This window comes from Nematolebias whitei, chromosome 18, assembly GCF_014905685.2.
Source record: "Nematolebias whitei isolate Nwh7 chromosome 18, NemWhi1, whole genome shotgun sequence".
Classification (NCBI taxonomy): Eukaryota; Metazoa; Chordata; class Actinopteri; order Cyprinodontiformes; family Rivulidae; genus Nematolebias; species Nematolebias whitei.
The window spans coordinates 16,348,196-16,364,140 of NC_056515.1; the positions used below are offsets into that span (position 1 = coordinate 16,348,196).

At 41.8% G+C, this 15,945-nt stretch overlaps 1 protein-coding gene across 1 annotated transcript in view; it reads right to left on the minus strand.

Moving 5' to 3' along the window:
* Window positions 1–157: 157 nt before the first annotated feature.
* gnsb (glucosamine (N-acetyl)-6-sulfatase (Sanfilippo disease IIID), b) overlaps window positions 158–15,945 on the minus strand; it is a 28,049-nt gene continuing 12,261 nt past the window's right edge. The window contains exons 5-13 of the mRNA XM_037692663.1: window positions 15,803–15,901; window positions 10,600–10,767; window positions 8,736–8,818; window positions 5,500–5,618; window positions 3,992–4,095; window positions 3,795–3,896; window positions 3,596–3,706; window positions 926–1,036; window positions 158–815 (exon numbers count right to left, since the gene is read on the minus strand). Of these exons, the coding sequence (XP_037548591.1) occupies window positions 666–815; window positions 926–1,036; window positions 3,596–3,706; window positions 3,795–3,896; window positions 3,992–4,095; window positions 5,500–5,618; window positions 8,736–8,818; window positions 10,600–10,767; window positions 15,803–15,901 (1,047 nt within the window). The 3' untranslated portion in view covers window positions 158–665. The remainder of the gene's footprint in view (window positions 816–925; window positions 1,037–3,595; window positions 3,707–3,794; window positions 3,897–3,991; window positions 4,096–5,499; window positions 5,619–8,735; window positions 8,819–10,599; window positions 10,768–15,802; window positions 15,902–15,945) is intronic.

A 15,945-nucleotide genomic window follows, 5' to 3' on the forward strand; every position in this document is an offset into this window, starting at 1 on the left:
GTCAGTCTATATGTAGATGACGTCACAGTCTATATGTAGATGACGTCACAGTATATGTAGAAGGTGTCAGTCTATATGTAGATGATGTCACAGTCCATATGTAGATGAAGTCACAGCCTATATGTAGATAATGTCACAGCATAGAGAAAGTGTGCTTTAACTGAAAATATTTTAAACTCAAAAGTATGAGATGAACGCGCACATCTCAGACAGGCAGCGGACATTTTGACTTGTCAAAAAGGGGAAAAGTTGAAGCTAAATGTTTTTGTGACTGAATGTAAAACCAACTAAAGGCTCTTTAGTTTGATTCATCCTCTGTATGTTACTGCTTCTGTGCAAAATAACCAACACACTTATTTCATTTTATCCTCACGAAGCTAATGATTTCACTTCCTGGTTTTCAGACTAAGCTAATGTGCTCCACGAACAAAAGGAATGTTTTTTTTTTTTACGTAAGCTCGACTTTTACATTATAATGAAGATGTTTCTGAATACAGAAAACAACCTTTTCATTTTGCACAATACTTGGAGCCTAAAATCAAACAACTAAGTGGAACTCAGCCACAACGTCTTTTACTAAATGTGTGTTTATTCCCTTTTAAAACAAGTCTAAACGTCTTGGTGCTTGCAAACTGACAGTCACATTGTAAGGAGGCAGCAGCTGCTCAGATGTAGTTCCGGCAGCTGCTGTTCACACAGGACTGAAGCTTTATGAGCCGCTGGTTCATCATCTGCAAGATGGACGGTTCCACCTTCTTCACAATGTTTTCTAGTTGGTATGGGTCTGATGACATGTTGTACATCTCTACAAAAGACTGAGGAGACAAAACCACAGAGAGAAACGTTCAACATCTGTCGGTTCCACAAAATGTGAAAAGCATACTGATTTGTTAAGATGGAAATAAAATAAAATAAATCAGTGCACCTCACTGTCTGCAAACTCGCAGTACTGCAGGTTCTGATCTTTGTCCAGAGTCCTGACGCAGGCGTATGTGTTGTTGTAGGCATCCTCACACACACAGTCTGGAAAACATTGCTGAGAAAAGAAAAAACAAAAACGGGTGTCATTCATCTGGTTGACCAGATTTTGACAAATGCATTTACTGTATTTTCCACCCTATAAGTCGCATCAGTCCAAATATGTTTAATAAAGTGGAAAAAATCCATAAATACGTAGCATCAATTATGCATCACCGCTGACAACCCGGAAATGTGGACCGGTGTTGTGCCAAAAATCGATTGGCTGCTAAATGGCGGCCACGGGAGCGTGCACGGAAGGATTCAACAAGAATTTAACAAGATTAACACTTAAAAACAATTATTTGTTTGCTCGAAATTATAGTAAAGGTGTGTCTCAGTTGAACTTTTACTTAATAAATGTACTTTGACAGTCAAATCAGATGCATTTCAAAAGTATTATCTGCCTCAGTGCTCTGGGAGCGCGCAGAGGGAGGAAATCAGGAAGGAGGAACGCTGTGCATTTCTTCAAAATTTAACAAAATAACCACCTAAAACAATTGTTTGTTTGCTCGACATTATAGTAAAGGTGTGTCTCAGTTGAACTTTTACTTAATAAATGCACTTTAATGGTGAAAATAGCTTCATCTCACCGGGGCAGCGCAGCGAAATGAAGCTAATTTGACGTTTGTTCCAGGCGAGCTGGATGAGGGTGGTATGTATGGCAAGCCGATTGTGTCATTAGCCACTTTTACCTATTACATGACACAATGGCATGCCATTCTACTTGAGTGCCATCTAGCTGCTGAAAATGGTAGTGTTCAATATTTTCAGTCAGAATTAATGAAAACGGTCATATCTCAGCCAAAAATTGGTTTTTAAATATGAGAAAAAAAATCCTATGAATACGTCGCTTCTGCGTATAGGTCGAAGGGCATGAGAATTATTATTTTTTTTTAAAACGCGATTTATACGCTGAAAATTACAGTAAGAAGATTTTTTACAACTGGCTGCATTTCATCTACCACAGTCTCTTTAGTCATAACAGCTGTCAAAACACGCAATGTCTGCTTTTAATTAGAGTCTTTTGTGTATAATGTATATCATAAAATTAATCACAAAAACTCATCATTCATTACTGCGTTAGTAAAATAATCCCCAGATGTAAGCAGATGTTTTCAAATTGAATTTTGACTAAAACACTTGAGGTTGAGTCACAATAACCCCAGACAATCGTTAGAAACAATTCAAATCCAAAACTTGGAAAAATCCTGTATTTTCACAGATATTTAGCCTATGAGGAGTACTGAAGGTTCGAAAACGTCACCGTGACAAGACCGAGGGCTAATAATGGCTTGTTAGTGATGGAAGTTTGTCTTTGCCGGCATAAAAACAATTTAACAGCACCTGTTGGACTGACCCATCTGTCACTCTCAGCTGAAAGGTGTGGAGATAAATGAGCATCACAAGTAGTCACACAAGTGCACAACAAGATTTGTACGCATACCACAACATTCTCAAATGCATAAACAGTTTTTGTAATGTGCACATTTCAATATGCGCATGTAGGAATACACTGCACATACAAACTGTCACAACATGAGCACAAGTCACTGGTTCCAGACAGATCAGTCTACACAAGCACTGGATCAGCTGCGAATGTGACTCGAGGCTTTTTCGCAGCTCCAGATTCATGAAGGTGGTGCTGCGTTCAGGGCTGGTGAAAAGCTGGGTCATCTGAGACTTACATTTACTGGGTTATTAGAAATGTACAGTTCACATGTGTTAACATGTTCTTCTTGTGGAAAAACTACAGGAAAAACATAATTTCCAGGACTTTTTTGTGTGGACTCTACATTCGAAATAAACTACTGAAGTTTGTTCTTCTTGGGGGGTGGGGTGGGGAGAGAACTACTGGGAAATTATAGTTTTCCAGTATTAAATATATTTTTCCAATATATTTCCCACCTGAAGAATCACCTACTCATTTCAGGTTATTTCCATAAAATTAACATTTTTGTAATCCAGTAACATTAATATAATATAATATAATATATATATATTTTTTACAAGCCCATAGATGTTTAACAACAGAAACAATTATAATAAAATGTAATAAAATACACCAAAATGCAGGAAATCAAATCTACTTTATTCAAAATTTTCTGGGGGAGGAACCACGCCCCACCCCCCCCCCCCCCCCAAGCTATTTGCATTCTGGCATCGATCTGTTTACAAATGAAGCCCTGTTACTTGGTATGACTACTGCCGTTATGATAATGCTGTTTTCTGTAAAGAGTTTTCTGTAATAATCTGAAGAAGTGGTGATATATTTATTATGTTCATTATGTGAACAGGTAAAGTTTGTTGCCATGTTTGCAGAATCACTAAATTAACAGATGCGTCCAAAGAGTTTAATGATGTTCAGCTCTGACGTTTCTTTTTGGTGCCAACACAAAAACAATATTTAGAAGGAACACCAAAGGACAAATGTACTTTTACTCCAGCTGGTGGATCTGAGAGTTCAAAACCCAAAGGACACGACAAAACAAACTATCCCAAATCAACACTTGAGAGGTTTTAAAGACTTGCTCCTTGTTCTTCATGTGTTAGTACGATTTGTGTGTTGGCTGCTTACAGATACTCCAGATCCCAGTTTTGGACAGTAGGGGTCCGATACTGGATTTCCCTCTCCAGTGTACTCAACGAGGAAATATGGCCTTGCTGTGCCATTCCGCAGTGAAGGAGCCTGAACAGAAATTTTAGATTAGATTTATTTATTTTTAATTAGCAGTATTTAGTAAAACACACACATTTCATGTAAATTAGCAGCCAACCATCTGAAAGAGGAAAGACTGTCCATCCATATTGACAGTGGACAGGTTGACACCAGATATGTCCAATATGGTGGGACCAAGGTCGATGTTCAGCACCGGAGCCTGTGAGGGTCAAACACAGGGACTCAACCTTACAGCAACAACACAACGTGTTAAAGAATGGCAGTAGAAATATTTTGCTCGTGGATTGTTCCGACCTTCAACGTCTGGTTCGGTTTGATGCCTGGACCTCGGACCAGGAGCGGGATCCTGATGTCAAACTCGTACAGCTGCCTCTTATCAATGGGGAGAGAAAACTGACCTGGAACAGAGAGCGCAGATGATCCAGCAGGAAATGCATCAAAGCCAAACGTTAAAACGTAACATTTTGATGTTAAATGTTACGTGTGTGTTTGATATGTTCCTTAACAAGATCGTGGTCCTGCAGATACATTGAAACTGCATAAAAACTGTAACGTTTATGGAAGAAAGCAGAGTTTATTTTCTAAATATTTCTGGAAAGATTAGATGGCTCAGACGTGTGTGTGACATCACCACACTTAGAAAATCAGCAATTGGATCAAATCTATTAAAGAAATAAAAATGCCAGTTCAGTCTGGTAAAATCCAGCTGTCCGTGACTCGTTAAAACTTTAAGTGATGTTTCATCTGAAAAGACGGCCTGAGATGGACAACTCTAAAGCAGACTGGCTTTTCTTACTCATGTTGCCCCATCGTTGTCTCTGCACAAATATTTAGCAGTGTCTTGCGAGTTTTGTTTACTGTTGATACTGCTACCAAATGTCAAAGTGCATCATCAGATCACGTTCTGCTGCATATTTTGCATCTTTCTCTAAGCTATGGGAGGAGTAGCGCATCAAAAACACGAGTACCGCATACAGCACATTATACAAAGTATTTTACAGTAGTCCCTCACTACTTGGAGTTATTGATCATCGCGGACTCGCTCTATCGCGGTTTTTCAAAATAAGATTGGACATGACACACAACTGGCTGATTGATGGATGAGGCGCACGATCAGGATGGAATTCTTATTTAAAATAAATGTTACATTATTTATCACCTGCTGCACCTCTGTGCAGCCCACACTGCAGGATAAACTTCCTGCTGCAGCTGATCAGCTGTTCTCCGTGCAGAGCGGAGAAGTGGGCGTGGCCAAGCACACTTGCAGGTGGCAAAGAGCAGCCGAGGCACAGAGATCGTGGTTTTTAACTTATCGTGGGGCTTCAGGGTCCCCTGTGATAAATGAGGGACTACTGTACAGCAACCTATAGCAGTGGCCTGGACAAGCAAAGACTGTATAACCTTTGACCTTGACCTTGGATCTGGGGTGATGAGAAGTGTGTGTGACACTCCATCTAGTGATGAAGCATGTGTGTATGGTTTGGTTCAATTATCTTCAGCGAATCAATAGTTCTGGGCTGGACAAAAAAAACTGGCTTTCAACGGGCGTATAATTATAGTAGTATTAATGTGCAAATAGTATTAAACTACTTCAATGTGTGTGTGTTGGTATTCTTACAAATTCAACTGTTCACAAAATTATGAACACTAGAAATGCAAATCAGTCTTTAATATCAGCAGCTCAGCTGGGACTGAGGCTGGTAAAGGTCTGGTGACTCGTGACGTTTGTCCTCGTCTTGGTTTACATCCAGACAGAGGAACAATCCTGCACGACACCAGACGAGGGCTTCACCCGAGCAGACCTGTGTGATAGCCGTTGTCTGACGTGTAGAAGATGTACGTGTTGTCCAGCTCGTTAATGCTCCCAAGTTTCTTCACCAGCGTCTCCACCATGTCGTCCACAGATAACAGCGACTGCCACCTGCACGACAGATCGGACTTTGGATCATTCTTAAAGAGCACATGACTTGTCACAAGGCACTGGAGAGCAACAGTGTACAGCTGCAGCGTTCCTGCAGTCAGCTGACTCTTGGAGGATCTACTCATCCCATAAAAACTCATTGTTAAAATGATTTTAATGCAGCTTTAAACATTTGTTTTTTAGGAACCATAAATGTGCAGATTAGCATCACTTTTAGCTGCGACTTACATTCAGAGATTAGTTACAGATACATTCACTCCAGTCTTTTCAATAACTTAATATCAAGTGAAATAACCACATGATACAAAACTGATGACAGTAAACTCTATAAATTAGCGTTAATCATATAAAGCATGCTAACTAGCATCATTCAAGGTTTGTTTAACAGGAGACGTATAGATCTTCTGGGTTAGTCAATTATTAAAGACGAATCAAAGTATCAGCCTGGCGCTGCTGATTAGATGCACCTGATTAACTAATCATCAGCTGGGTGATGATTACCTCTAAACGCTTGGGTTCAGACAGTTTGCTGCTCTGGAGCACATGTTAATACAATGCCTAGCTGGAAAGTATCAGCAATGAGCTTAGAGAAGCAGCTGCTGTTCCTGATCAGTCTGAGAACGGTTACAAGCAGGGGTGCACATGACTGGTACGCAGGTACGCATACGCAACAAAAATCAGGAATGCGTAGCATCACGTTCTTTGCGTACTTGACCGTCAAGTTATCAACACGGTACTTCCCGGTGGGCCAGTCTGATGTGTGAACTGCAGGGCCGGCGCTCCCGTTTAAAAAGAAAAATATTAAGAACTTTAACACCCAGGGCCGGCGGGGGCAGCGGTTTATTTTGTTGTTGTTGTTGCACAAGTTGTATCAGCGACGCAGCCTGTCAATCAGTCCAGTAGGCATGTCAGCAACTGACCTATCGACGACCTCAATTTGTCCCCAAGGTAAACACCCCTTACCTGCAGATATATGCAGGCCATCGTTTTTTTTCTTTCCTAGAACTTTATTAACAACACAAAACAGAACAATGCGCCAAGATACAAATACAAACTTGTGAAGTGTGCCATAACTACCAAATTTTTCACCCTATTCGTCATGTTTTTTTGCAAAATTTGCATGCCCTGCAACTTATACGCCAAAGCAACTTATTTATGGATTTTTTTCCATATTTAAAAAACAATTTTTGGCTGAGATACGACCGTTTTCATTCATTCTGACTGAAAATATTGAACACTATCATTTTCAGCCACTAGATAGCACTCGAGTAGTATTGCATGCAGTTGCGTCATGTAATAGGTAAAAAAGGGGTTATTAATGATACAATCAGCTTGCCACAGCCTCCCACCTTCATCCAGCTCACCTGGAGCAACCGTCACATCGGCTTCATTTCTCTGCGCCACCCTGGTGAAATGCAGCTAATTTGACCATGGAAGTGCATTTATTAAGTAAAAGTTCAACTGAGACACCTTTACTATAATGTTGAGTAAACAAATAATTGTTTTTAAGTGTTAATTTTATTACATTTTTGTTAGTCCTCCCATGTACACTCCAGTGGCCGCCATTTGGCAGCCAATCGAGTTTTGGCACAACACCGGCCCACATATCTGGGTGGTCAGCGGTGACACAGCGGTGATGCAACTTATACGGCGAAGTGACGTATTTATGGATTTTTCCACTTTATTAGACATATTTGGACTGATGCGACTTATAAGGCGATGCAATGTGTATGGTGGAAAATACGGTACATTTCACAAAATAGTGAGTTTTACAAAATAATGAAAGAGAAAAATACCAAGGACAACGAGGTACATCTGCAGCCTCCACCATGCAGGAAGCTGAAGCAGAGGATAGTGGGAGTGACACCGAGGACAGCGAGGAAGATGGCCCTTATTAAGACAAGGCGAGTACCAAACACCATCTCCTGGTGAGGAGCCCACGAAAAAGTTATGTGCACCTCTGGTTATAAGGTCATTTCTAAATAAATCAGAGTCCATCATTCTACAGAAAAATTATTTATAAGTGGAAAACATTTAAGACAGCTGCAAATCTTTCTAAAAATATCCCAAAAATGCACGCCAAGTTCACGCCAAGTTCACGCCATGCAACGCTCAGAGAAGAGCAAAAACTCAGGAACTCCATGTGAGACGCTCCAGGGCTGTTAGTGGGTTAAATGTTAAATGTCATGACAGGACAGTTAGAAAAAGACTGAACAAGCATGGTTTGTTTGAAATGCTTGTCTGGAAAAAGCCTCTTGTCTTTACAATAAATAAAACAATATAGCAGCCTGACTTCTCTTTTCGGTTAGCTTCTACAAATAAACACAACAAAGAAGTAATAATGTCCTTTGGGCAGATGAGACCATAGAAATATTTGGCAGTAGAGGACAGTGACATGTTTATAGGAAAAAGCGTAACAGCAGATAGCCATCATGCTAACTGTCAAGCACGGCAGCAGCAGGGTCATCCTCCTCCACCTCACTCTGTCCTCACTCCAACTACCTCCATGTCCTCTCTAACATCATCCATATATTTCCTCTTTATCTTTTTCCTGGTTTGTTTTCTAACAAGAGGATCTGGGCACCTTGCAGCCATCCATCTGTCCAGCAGCTAAAGCGTAGTGGATTACTGGAAACTGGTTCACGATACAACACAACAATGATCCCAAACATGAGCAATCTACAACAGAGTGGCTCAAAAACAGAAGAGTCGAGATTTTGCAAAGGTTCTTTCAAAGTGCACACTTCAACCTGACTGAAAAACGCAGAAAAACGTCATGATATTTCTGCTCAAGTTCTACCATCAAAGAGGGAACTTGGTTTTTCCACGTACAGTATTTTATTTTGTTTAATGAATAATGACCGGGTGGAATCTGTTGAGCATTTTTATAAACTTTAATGAATTAGACCATTTTGATTATGTCCTGATGTGTAAGACTTGGCAGTTATTTTTACGCCGGATGCCCTTCCAGAAGCAACCACAGATCACTGAGCTGAACTAACTGTATTAACTATATTAATTATATTAACTGTATTATCTGTATTAACAACACATTGTATCTGATGTGTTCCGAGTGTTTATGCTGTTATGTTCCACCAAAGAACTGAAATGTTGTACCTTCTTCTGTAAGCATTATCCAAGAAGACGACGGAGCTATTGGGCATGGGGTTAACGGTCTGACGCAGCAGCCAGTGTTTGTCCTGGAAAAATAAGACAAACTGAGCTCAGAGGAAACAGTTAAAAACCAGCTGTCATACTGGTGCACAGAGCCTACATGCACCTTCAGGCAGCAAGAGTCACGTTCTTTGACTTCTCCAGTGCTTTTAACACCATAAGACCTGCTCTACTCTGCAGTAAGCTCTGGGACATGCAGGTGAATGACTCGCTGGTCACCTGGATTAGAGACTACCTCACAGGACGACCACAGTATGTGAGGCTGCAGAACACCAACTCACACCACACTGAGCAGCACAGGGGTTCCTCAGGGCACGGTCCTCTCACCGTTTCTGTTCACCTTCTACACCTCAGACTTCATACACAACTCACAATGCTGCCATCAGAAGTTCTGGATGACTCTGCCGTTGTGGGCTGCATCACAGGTGACCAGGAAGCTGAATACAGAGGTGTGGTGGACAGAACCACCTGCAACTCAACGCTGTAAAAACTGAAGAGCTGCAGGTGGACTACAGGAAGAAGATCAGCACCCCCAACCCTATCAACATCTAGGGTACTAAGGTGGAGGACACTGTGGACTGCTGCAAGTACCTGGGGGTCCACCTGGACAACAAACTGAAATGGACAGCTAACACCAACTACAAGAACTACATTACACCAGTTTTGGCCTCACTGCACTGGTTACCGGTTCACTTTCGAATCCAGTTCAAAATACTCATGTATGTCTACAAATCACTGAACAGTGCCCCCCCCCACCCCCCACCCCACCCCATCTCTCTGATTTGCTACAACCGTATGTCCCACCATGTTCCCTGAGGTCAGTGGACCAGTTGCTCCTCACAGTTCCAGGAACTCGTCTTAAGTGCAGAGGTGACAGGGCCTTCTCTGTAGCAGGACCAAGACTCTGGAACGAGTTGCCTCTGCTTGTCAGACAGGCCCCCACCCTCTCGGTTTTCAAGTCCCGTTTAAAAACCCACTACTATTCAGTAGCTTTCAACACCAGATGATCTGCGTTTTGATCCTGTATGCTCCACACTGGTTTGTCGTCATTATCTGCATCGTTTTTATGTCTATATTCTGATTTACCTCGTTTTGTATTTTGCTTTGTGTGTTGACTGTTGTTCTGTCTGCACAGCACTTTGGTTGGCTTTGTAGCTGTTTTAAGTGCTTTATAAATAAAGTGGTATGGTATGGTAAGAAAGGACAGAGTCACCTTTTTTCTTCTGAGGAGACTCAGGTCCTTTAATGTCTGCAGGACCATGCTGCAGATGTTTTACCACTCGGTAGTTTCCAGCATCTTTTTCTACACTGTGGTGTGCTGGGGCAGCAGGTGACGAAAGCTGATGCCAACAGACTCAATAAACTCATCAAGAGAGCGGGTTCAGTTCTGGGAGTGGACCTGCAGTCTGACAGAGGTGTCTGAGCAGAGGATGCTGAGGAAACTGCTCCAGATCCTGAACAACATGTCACCCCCTGCATGACACCCTGGACTCTTACTGCAGCACCTTCAGTGAGACCACCGAGGTGCTCCACAGAACAACACAGGAAGTCCTTCAAACTTTTCAACTCCTCCCCCTTTCTACACATAGGACAATAAAAATTAATCCTGCACCACAATAAACACTTTAATGTTTCTGTTTGCACCTGTTTAAAACTTAATTGTTGGTATTTTTATATTCTGTTATTTTTATATCTTGTGTGATTCCTTGTGTTCGTTCCTTTGTACTGAAACTGTGTCACAACAATTTCCTGTGGTTCTATATAAAGTTCTCTCATCTTATAATGTGAGCACTCATCTCAAACGTACCTTCCCTGGTTTGTCAAAGCTGCCGTCTCGAGGTGCCTGAACATTGTTGTATTTGTCCTGGTACTGAGGTGCTGCCGTCCACGGGGAATGAGGGGCTGGAGGTGCCAGCATCATGAAGAACGGGTGCTGAGGACTCCGCTCGTCCAAGAAGCTGAGCGAGCGGTTCAGCTGGATTTGAGAACAAGGCCGAGAAGTAAACACCAGAGCTGCCAAACGTACATTTTAATAACATAAGCAATGTTTACTGCATAAGGGTCAGATATCAGAAGACAAGCACCAGTACTGTCTGATGATTGAGCTATAAAACCAGATGATTCATATATTTAGAGTTAACCCATATTAAGACCTTAATGATAAATGTACTGAAAGAAAACAGCTTCTCCAAAAAGACCAGTCCAAACAGGACTCATCTGTTGTTCCACAAACACTTTAATGTTCAAATTATTATATTTCTGAATGAATAATTGGTACAGGTACATGCTACCAAATGTATCTTTACAAAGATTGACGAAGTAATACAATAACAAAGTACTTTTTGGTGGAAAAGAGTCCAACGTCTTTCAAGTTTTGGTGACATAATACACCACAAAGAGAACATTAAAGTTTGTAGAGGTGCATCTAAATAAACCCCAAAACTTCTGGAATAATGTACTTAGGACAGATGAGACCATCACCGTTTCTTTTTATACTTAATATTTTTGTTATTGTTGGGTGTAATTGGGACCCTGAGTACATAATTTTGTTCCACTTCATGCACCACATGTGGTGAAATGACAATAAACCTTCGTGAACTTGAACCAAAGTAGAGATTTGTGGCCGTAATGCACAGCTCCTCCACGTTTGGTAAAAACTAAACAAAATATCAGCATGAACATCATGTGTGTGCTGCCAAGCACGGTGGTGGAAGGATGCTGATCTGTGATTGTTTTACAGCCAAAGGACACGGGCATTTGTATACCAAAATATTCTCGACTCAAACATGATACAATCTGATGGCTGAAGCTCGGACCAAACTGGGTCATGATGCAACAGAACAATGATCCCAAACAGCAGCTGATCTGCAGCAGAACCACAGAAAAAGATGATGATGAAGGTCCCGTCAAAGACTAGATTTTAACTGGACTGAAATGTTGTGGTGGGACCTTAAGAGAGCTGTCCAGAAACTAAATGCCTACAAACCTCAATTAATGAAGCAACACTAGAAAGAAGAATTAAATTTAAGAATTAAATATTTGACAGACTGATACAAAGTTATGTAGAAAAGGACTTCTTCCATCTGCACCGCCTGGCCAAAAAAAAGTTGCCACCTGGATTTAACTAAGCAAATAGGTACGAGCCTCCTATTGGATAATTACTGCATGGGGGACTATCTTTCAGCTGCAACAAGTTATTTAACCGGCCCTGTGATGGACTTGCGACCCGTCCAGGGTGTACCCCGCCCCTCGCACAGTGATTGCTGGACATGGGCACCAGCGACCCCCGTGACCCAAAAGTGGAATAAGCGGGTAAAGATAATGGATGGATGGATGGAAATTATTTAACCCCAATTGGTGCAATGAGTTGCTTCTCATTTCTTAAACAACCATGTTGAAGGCACATCGCGTGGTCGTGGAAAAGATGTCAGTCTGTTTGAGAAGGGTCAAATCATTGGCATCAAGCAGAGAAAACATCTAAGGAGGTTGAAGAAACTACTAAAACTGGGTTAAGAACTGTCCAACGCATTATTAAAAACTGGAAGGATAGTGGGGACCCATCGTCTTCAAGGAAGAAATGTGGCCGAAAAAAATCCCGAATGATGGTGATCGGCGATCACGTAAACGTTTGGTGAAATCAAATAGAAGAAAAACAACAGTAGCTCTCAGGGCTGTGTTTAATTAAAAAAAGTAAGAGCATTTCCACACACACAATGTGAAGGAAACTCAAGGGACTGGGACTGAACAGCTGTGTAGCCTAAAGAAAACTACTAATCAGTGAGGCTACCTGGGACAAAAAGGCTTCAATTTGCTAGGGAGCATAAAGATTGGACTGTGGAGCAATGGAAGAAGGTCATGTGGTCTGATGAGTCCGGATTTACCCTGTTCCAGAGTGATGGACGCATCAGGGTAAGAAGAGAGGCAGGTGAAGTGATGCACCCATCATGCCTAGTGTCTAGTCATCAATGCAAGATCTTGGTGAAAAATTAATCAACACTGGATGGAAATAGATCTTGTGACATTGTAGAAGCTTATTGAAACAATGACACAGTGATGCATGATGTAGTCGAAGATAAATTAGTTAATAAACACATTTTATCAGTTATGTATAGGGCTCAAAATAACACATTACCATTAAATATCCAAAGAAATTTTGTTAAAAGACAAAGTTGTTATAATCTTAAGGGGATAGAGATATTTGTCAAACCAAAACTCAGAACTAGTCTGAAGGGAAGGTCTACCTCAATCCAAGGAGTTGGATTGTGGAATGGTCTAGAGAGTGATGTGAAAAATCAGAATCAGAATCAGAATCAGTTTATTATCGCCATGTCAATGAACGAGGTTCACAAACTAGGAATTTGCTTCGACATAAGGTGCGAATAGTAATAAAGTAAAATAAAGTAAAAATAAAGTAAAAATGGAGTAAAAATGAGAACATTACATAAGACATAAGACCTGTGTACACCCACAAATAAAGTAAAATTAAAAACATAACATAACCATATGTACACCCATACAATAGAAAACAATAAAAAAGCTTAGAGAACAGTACAGATGGAGTATTCAATTATAATACAGATGTAATGTGACCAAAGCAGAAATTATGAGGTAGCATTATGAGTGTTCAGGAGTCCAACAGCAGAGGGGAAGAAACTGTTCTTATGGCGGGAGGTTCTGGTCCGAATGGACCGAAGCCTCCTGCCTGAGGGGAGTGGTTCAAACAGTCCGTGTGCAGGGTGAGCAGGGTCAGCTGTGATCCGACCTGCTCGCCTCACAGTCCTGGAGACGTACAGGTCGTGGAGGGATGGAAGGCTGCAGCCGATCACCTTCTCAGCTGAGTCCACAACGCGCTGCAGTCTGAGTCTGTCCCTGGCAGTGGCCCCGGCGTACCACACCGTGATGGAGGAGCTGAGGATGGACTCCATGATGGCCGTGTAGAACTGCACCATCAGCTTGGTCGGCAGCTTGGCCTTCTTCAGCTGTCGCAGGAAGTACAGTCTCTGCTGGGCCTTCTTGATGAGGGAGCTGATGGTCGGCTCCCACTTGAGGTCCTGGATGATGGTGGTGCCGAGGAACCGATAAGAGTTTGCAGTGGTGATGGGGGTATCATTACAGGTGGGGGGGGGGGGGGGGCCCGAGGGGCTGTGGCTTTCCTGAAATCCACAGTCATCTCCACTGTCTTCTGGGCATTGAGTTCCAGGTTGTTGCTGCTGCACCAGGTCACCAGCCGGTCCACCTCCCTCCTGTATGCAGACTCATCACCGTCCGAGATGAGCCCGATGAGGGTGGTGTTATCTGCAAACTTAATAAGTTTCACAGAGTCGTGGCTGGAGGTGCAACAGTTGGTGTACAGGGAGAAAAGCAGGGGGGAAAGCACACAGCCCTGTGGAGATCCTGTGCTTACAGTCCGAGTGTCCGAGACAGCTCTCCCCAGTCGCACGCACTGACTCCGGTCTGTCAGGAAGTCTGTGATCCACCTGCAGGTGGAGTCAGGTACATGGAGCAAGGAGAGCTTGTCTTGGAGCAGAGCAGGGAGGATGGTGTTAAATGCGGAGCTGAAGTCCACAAACAGGATCCTGGCGTAGGTTCCTGGGGGAAATGCCAAGTCAATGTGTACATTTAAGAAAAAGATCAAAGCTGAATTGTTAAAATATATATATATGAAGTAGCTTAGTGTGTTTTTGTATTGGAATTAGAAAAATTAGAAAGAGTTATTCATTTTGTTTTTTTACTTGAAAATTATTATGATTGAAATAATCGTTTGAAAAAAGGGGCAGATATAATAAACAATTTTCTTCTTTCTGCTGCCTTTCATTTTAAATCTCTTGTATTTTTTTTATATAGTTATGAAACTGTTTTGTATTTTTTAAAATGAATAAACTTTATACCATACCATAAAGGTGGTCCAACAAAATATTAGTGTGACCTTTTTTTGGCCATGCAGTGTATTTGCTGCTAAAGGAGGTTCTACAAGCTGATCTGGTGGATCTGTTGCATGCGTTTTTGTACATTCAATGTTTAATGTTCCATTTAAATTACCGTATTTTCCGGCGTATAAATCGCAGTATTTTGAATAGATTTGTCAGTCCTGCGACTTATACGTCGAAGTGACTTGTATACGTTTTCCCCCCATATTCACAACACAATTTTTGACTGACGCTTTAGATTTCTAAGAACTGCAACAGCGAGTCCTCCCACGCGTGCTCGCTTCCCTCATCTGTTGCAGGCGAAGGAACACTGGATGGATGGATGGATGGATGGATGGATGGATGGATGGATGGACGGCGCTGCGCCGCCCAGGTGAAATGAAGCTGTATTGACCATTAAATAAATGCATAACAAACGCGACGTGTCAGCGGTGACGCATAGCAAATGCGACCTAAACACTGAAGTGATTTATACGTCAGAACGTAGTAATTTAGGACGTGGTAAAGACAACATAATGCGTTTGTCCTGATACAGAAAACCCTAGCAAGGGTGTGCTTCTCCTTCTGCGTGACTGGGCGCAGTATTTTTATACAAAAGACTTCTCAGTTTCTTTTCACTGGAACTATTTTACGACTTTCAGACGAATCTGGAAAAGTTACATTACAGCTGTTCAGTGTCACTTGGCATTAGAGTTTACATGAATGTGTTTTAATGTAGGAGGACAGCTGGTTAGGCTGGTTAACTTGAAAGTTGAACCTGATAAGGAAGACATGTGGCAGCATGAAATGCTGAAAGAAGCTTAACTTCTTAAAATCTGCTAAATCTAAACAGTAAAGTGTTTTCATGAGCTGTGCGTCTACAAGAGCTTGGTCCATATGTTCGTTAGCTTCCACACGCCAGTAAAGAAAACTTGCAAGCCTTTGTAAAATAATGTTGTGCTACCAGCTGATCCATACAGCTTTTGAGGTTATAAGAGTTTTTTCAACCATAAACTCTTACGCAAGTGTTTGAGTCACTGAGATACTGCTGATCACAAGCTCAGAGCAAGCAGAAGTCACACGGTCAGAGTGATTTTGACTCACAATGAGGTCCGTCAGGTAGTCCTTCTCATAACTGTCATTGTGCTGTTCTGCTTTCCCGTTCACTGAAAGTGTGTAGTTGTAGTACTGGGAGTTTCCCACCTGAAAACCACATGCAAAGGATGAGATGACACAAGCGCTACAGT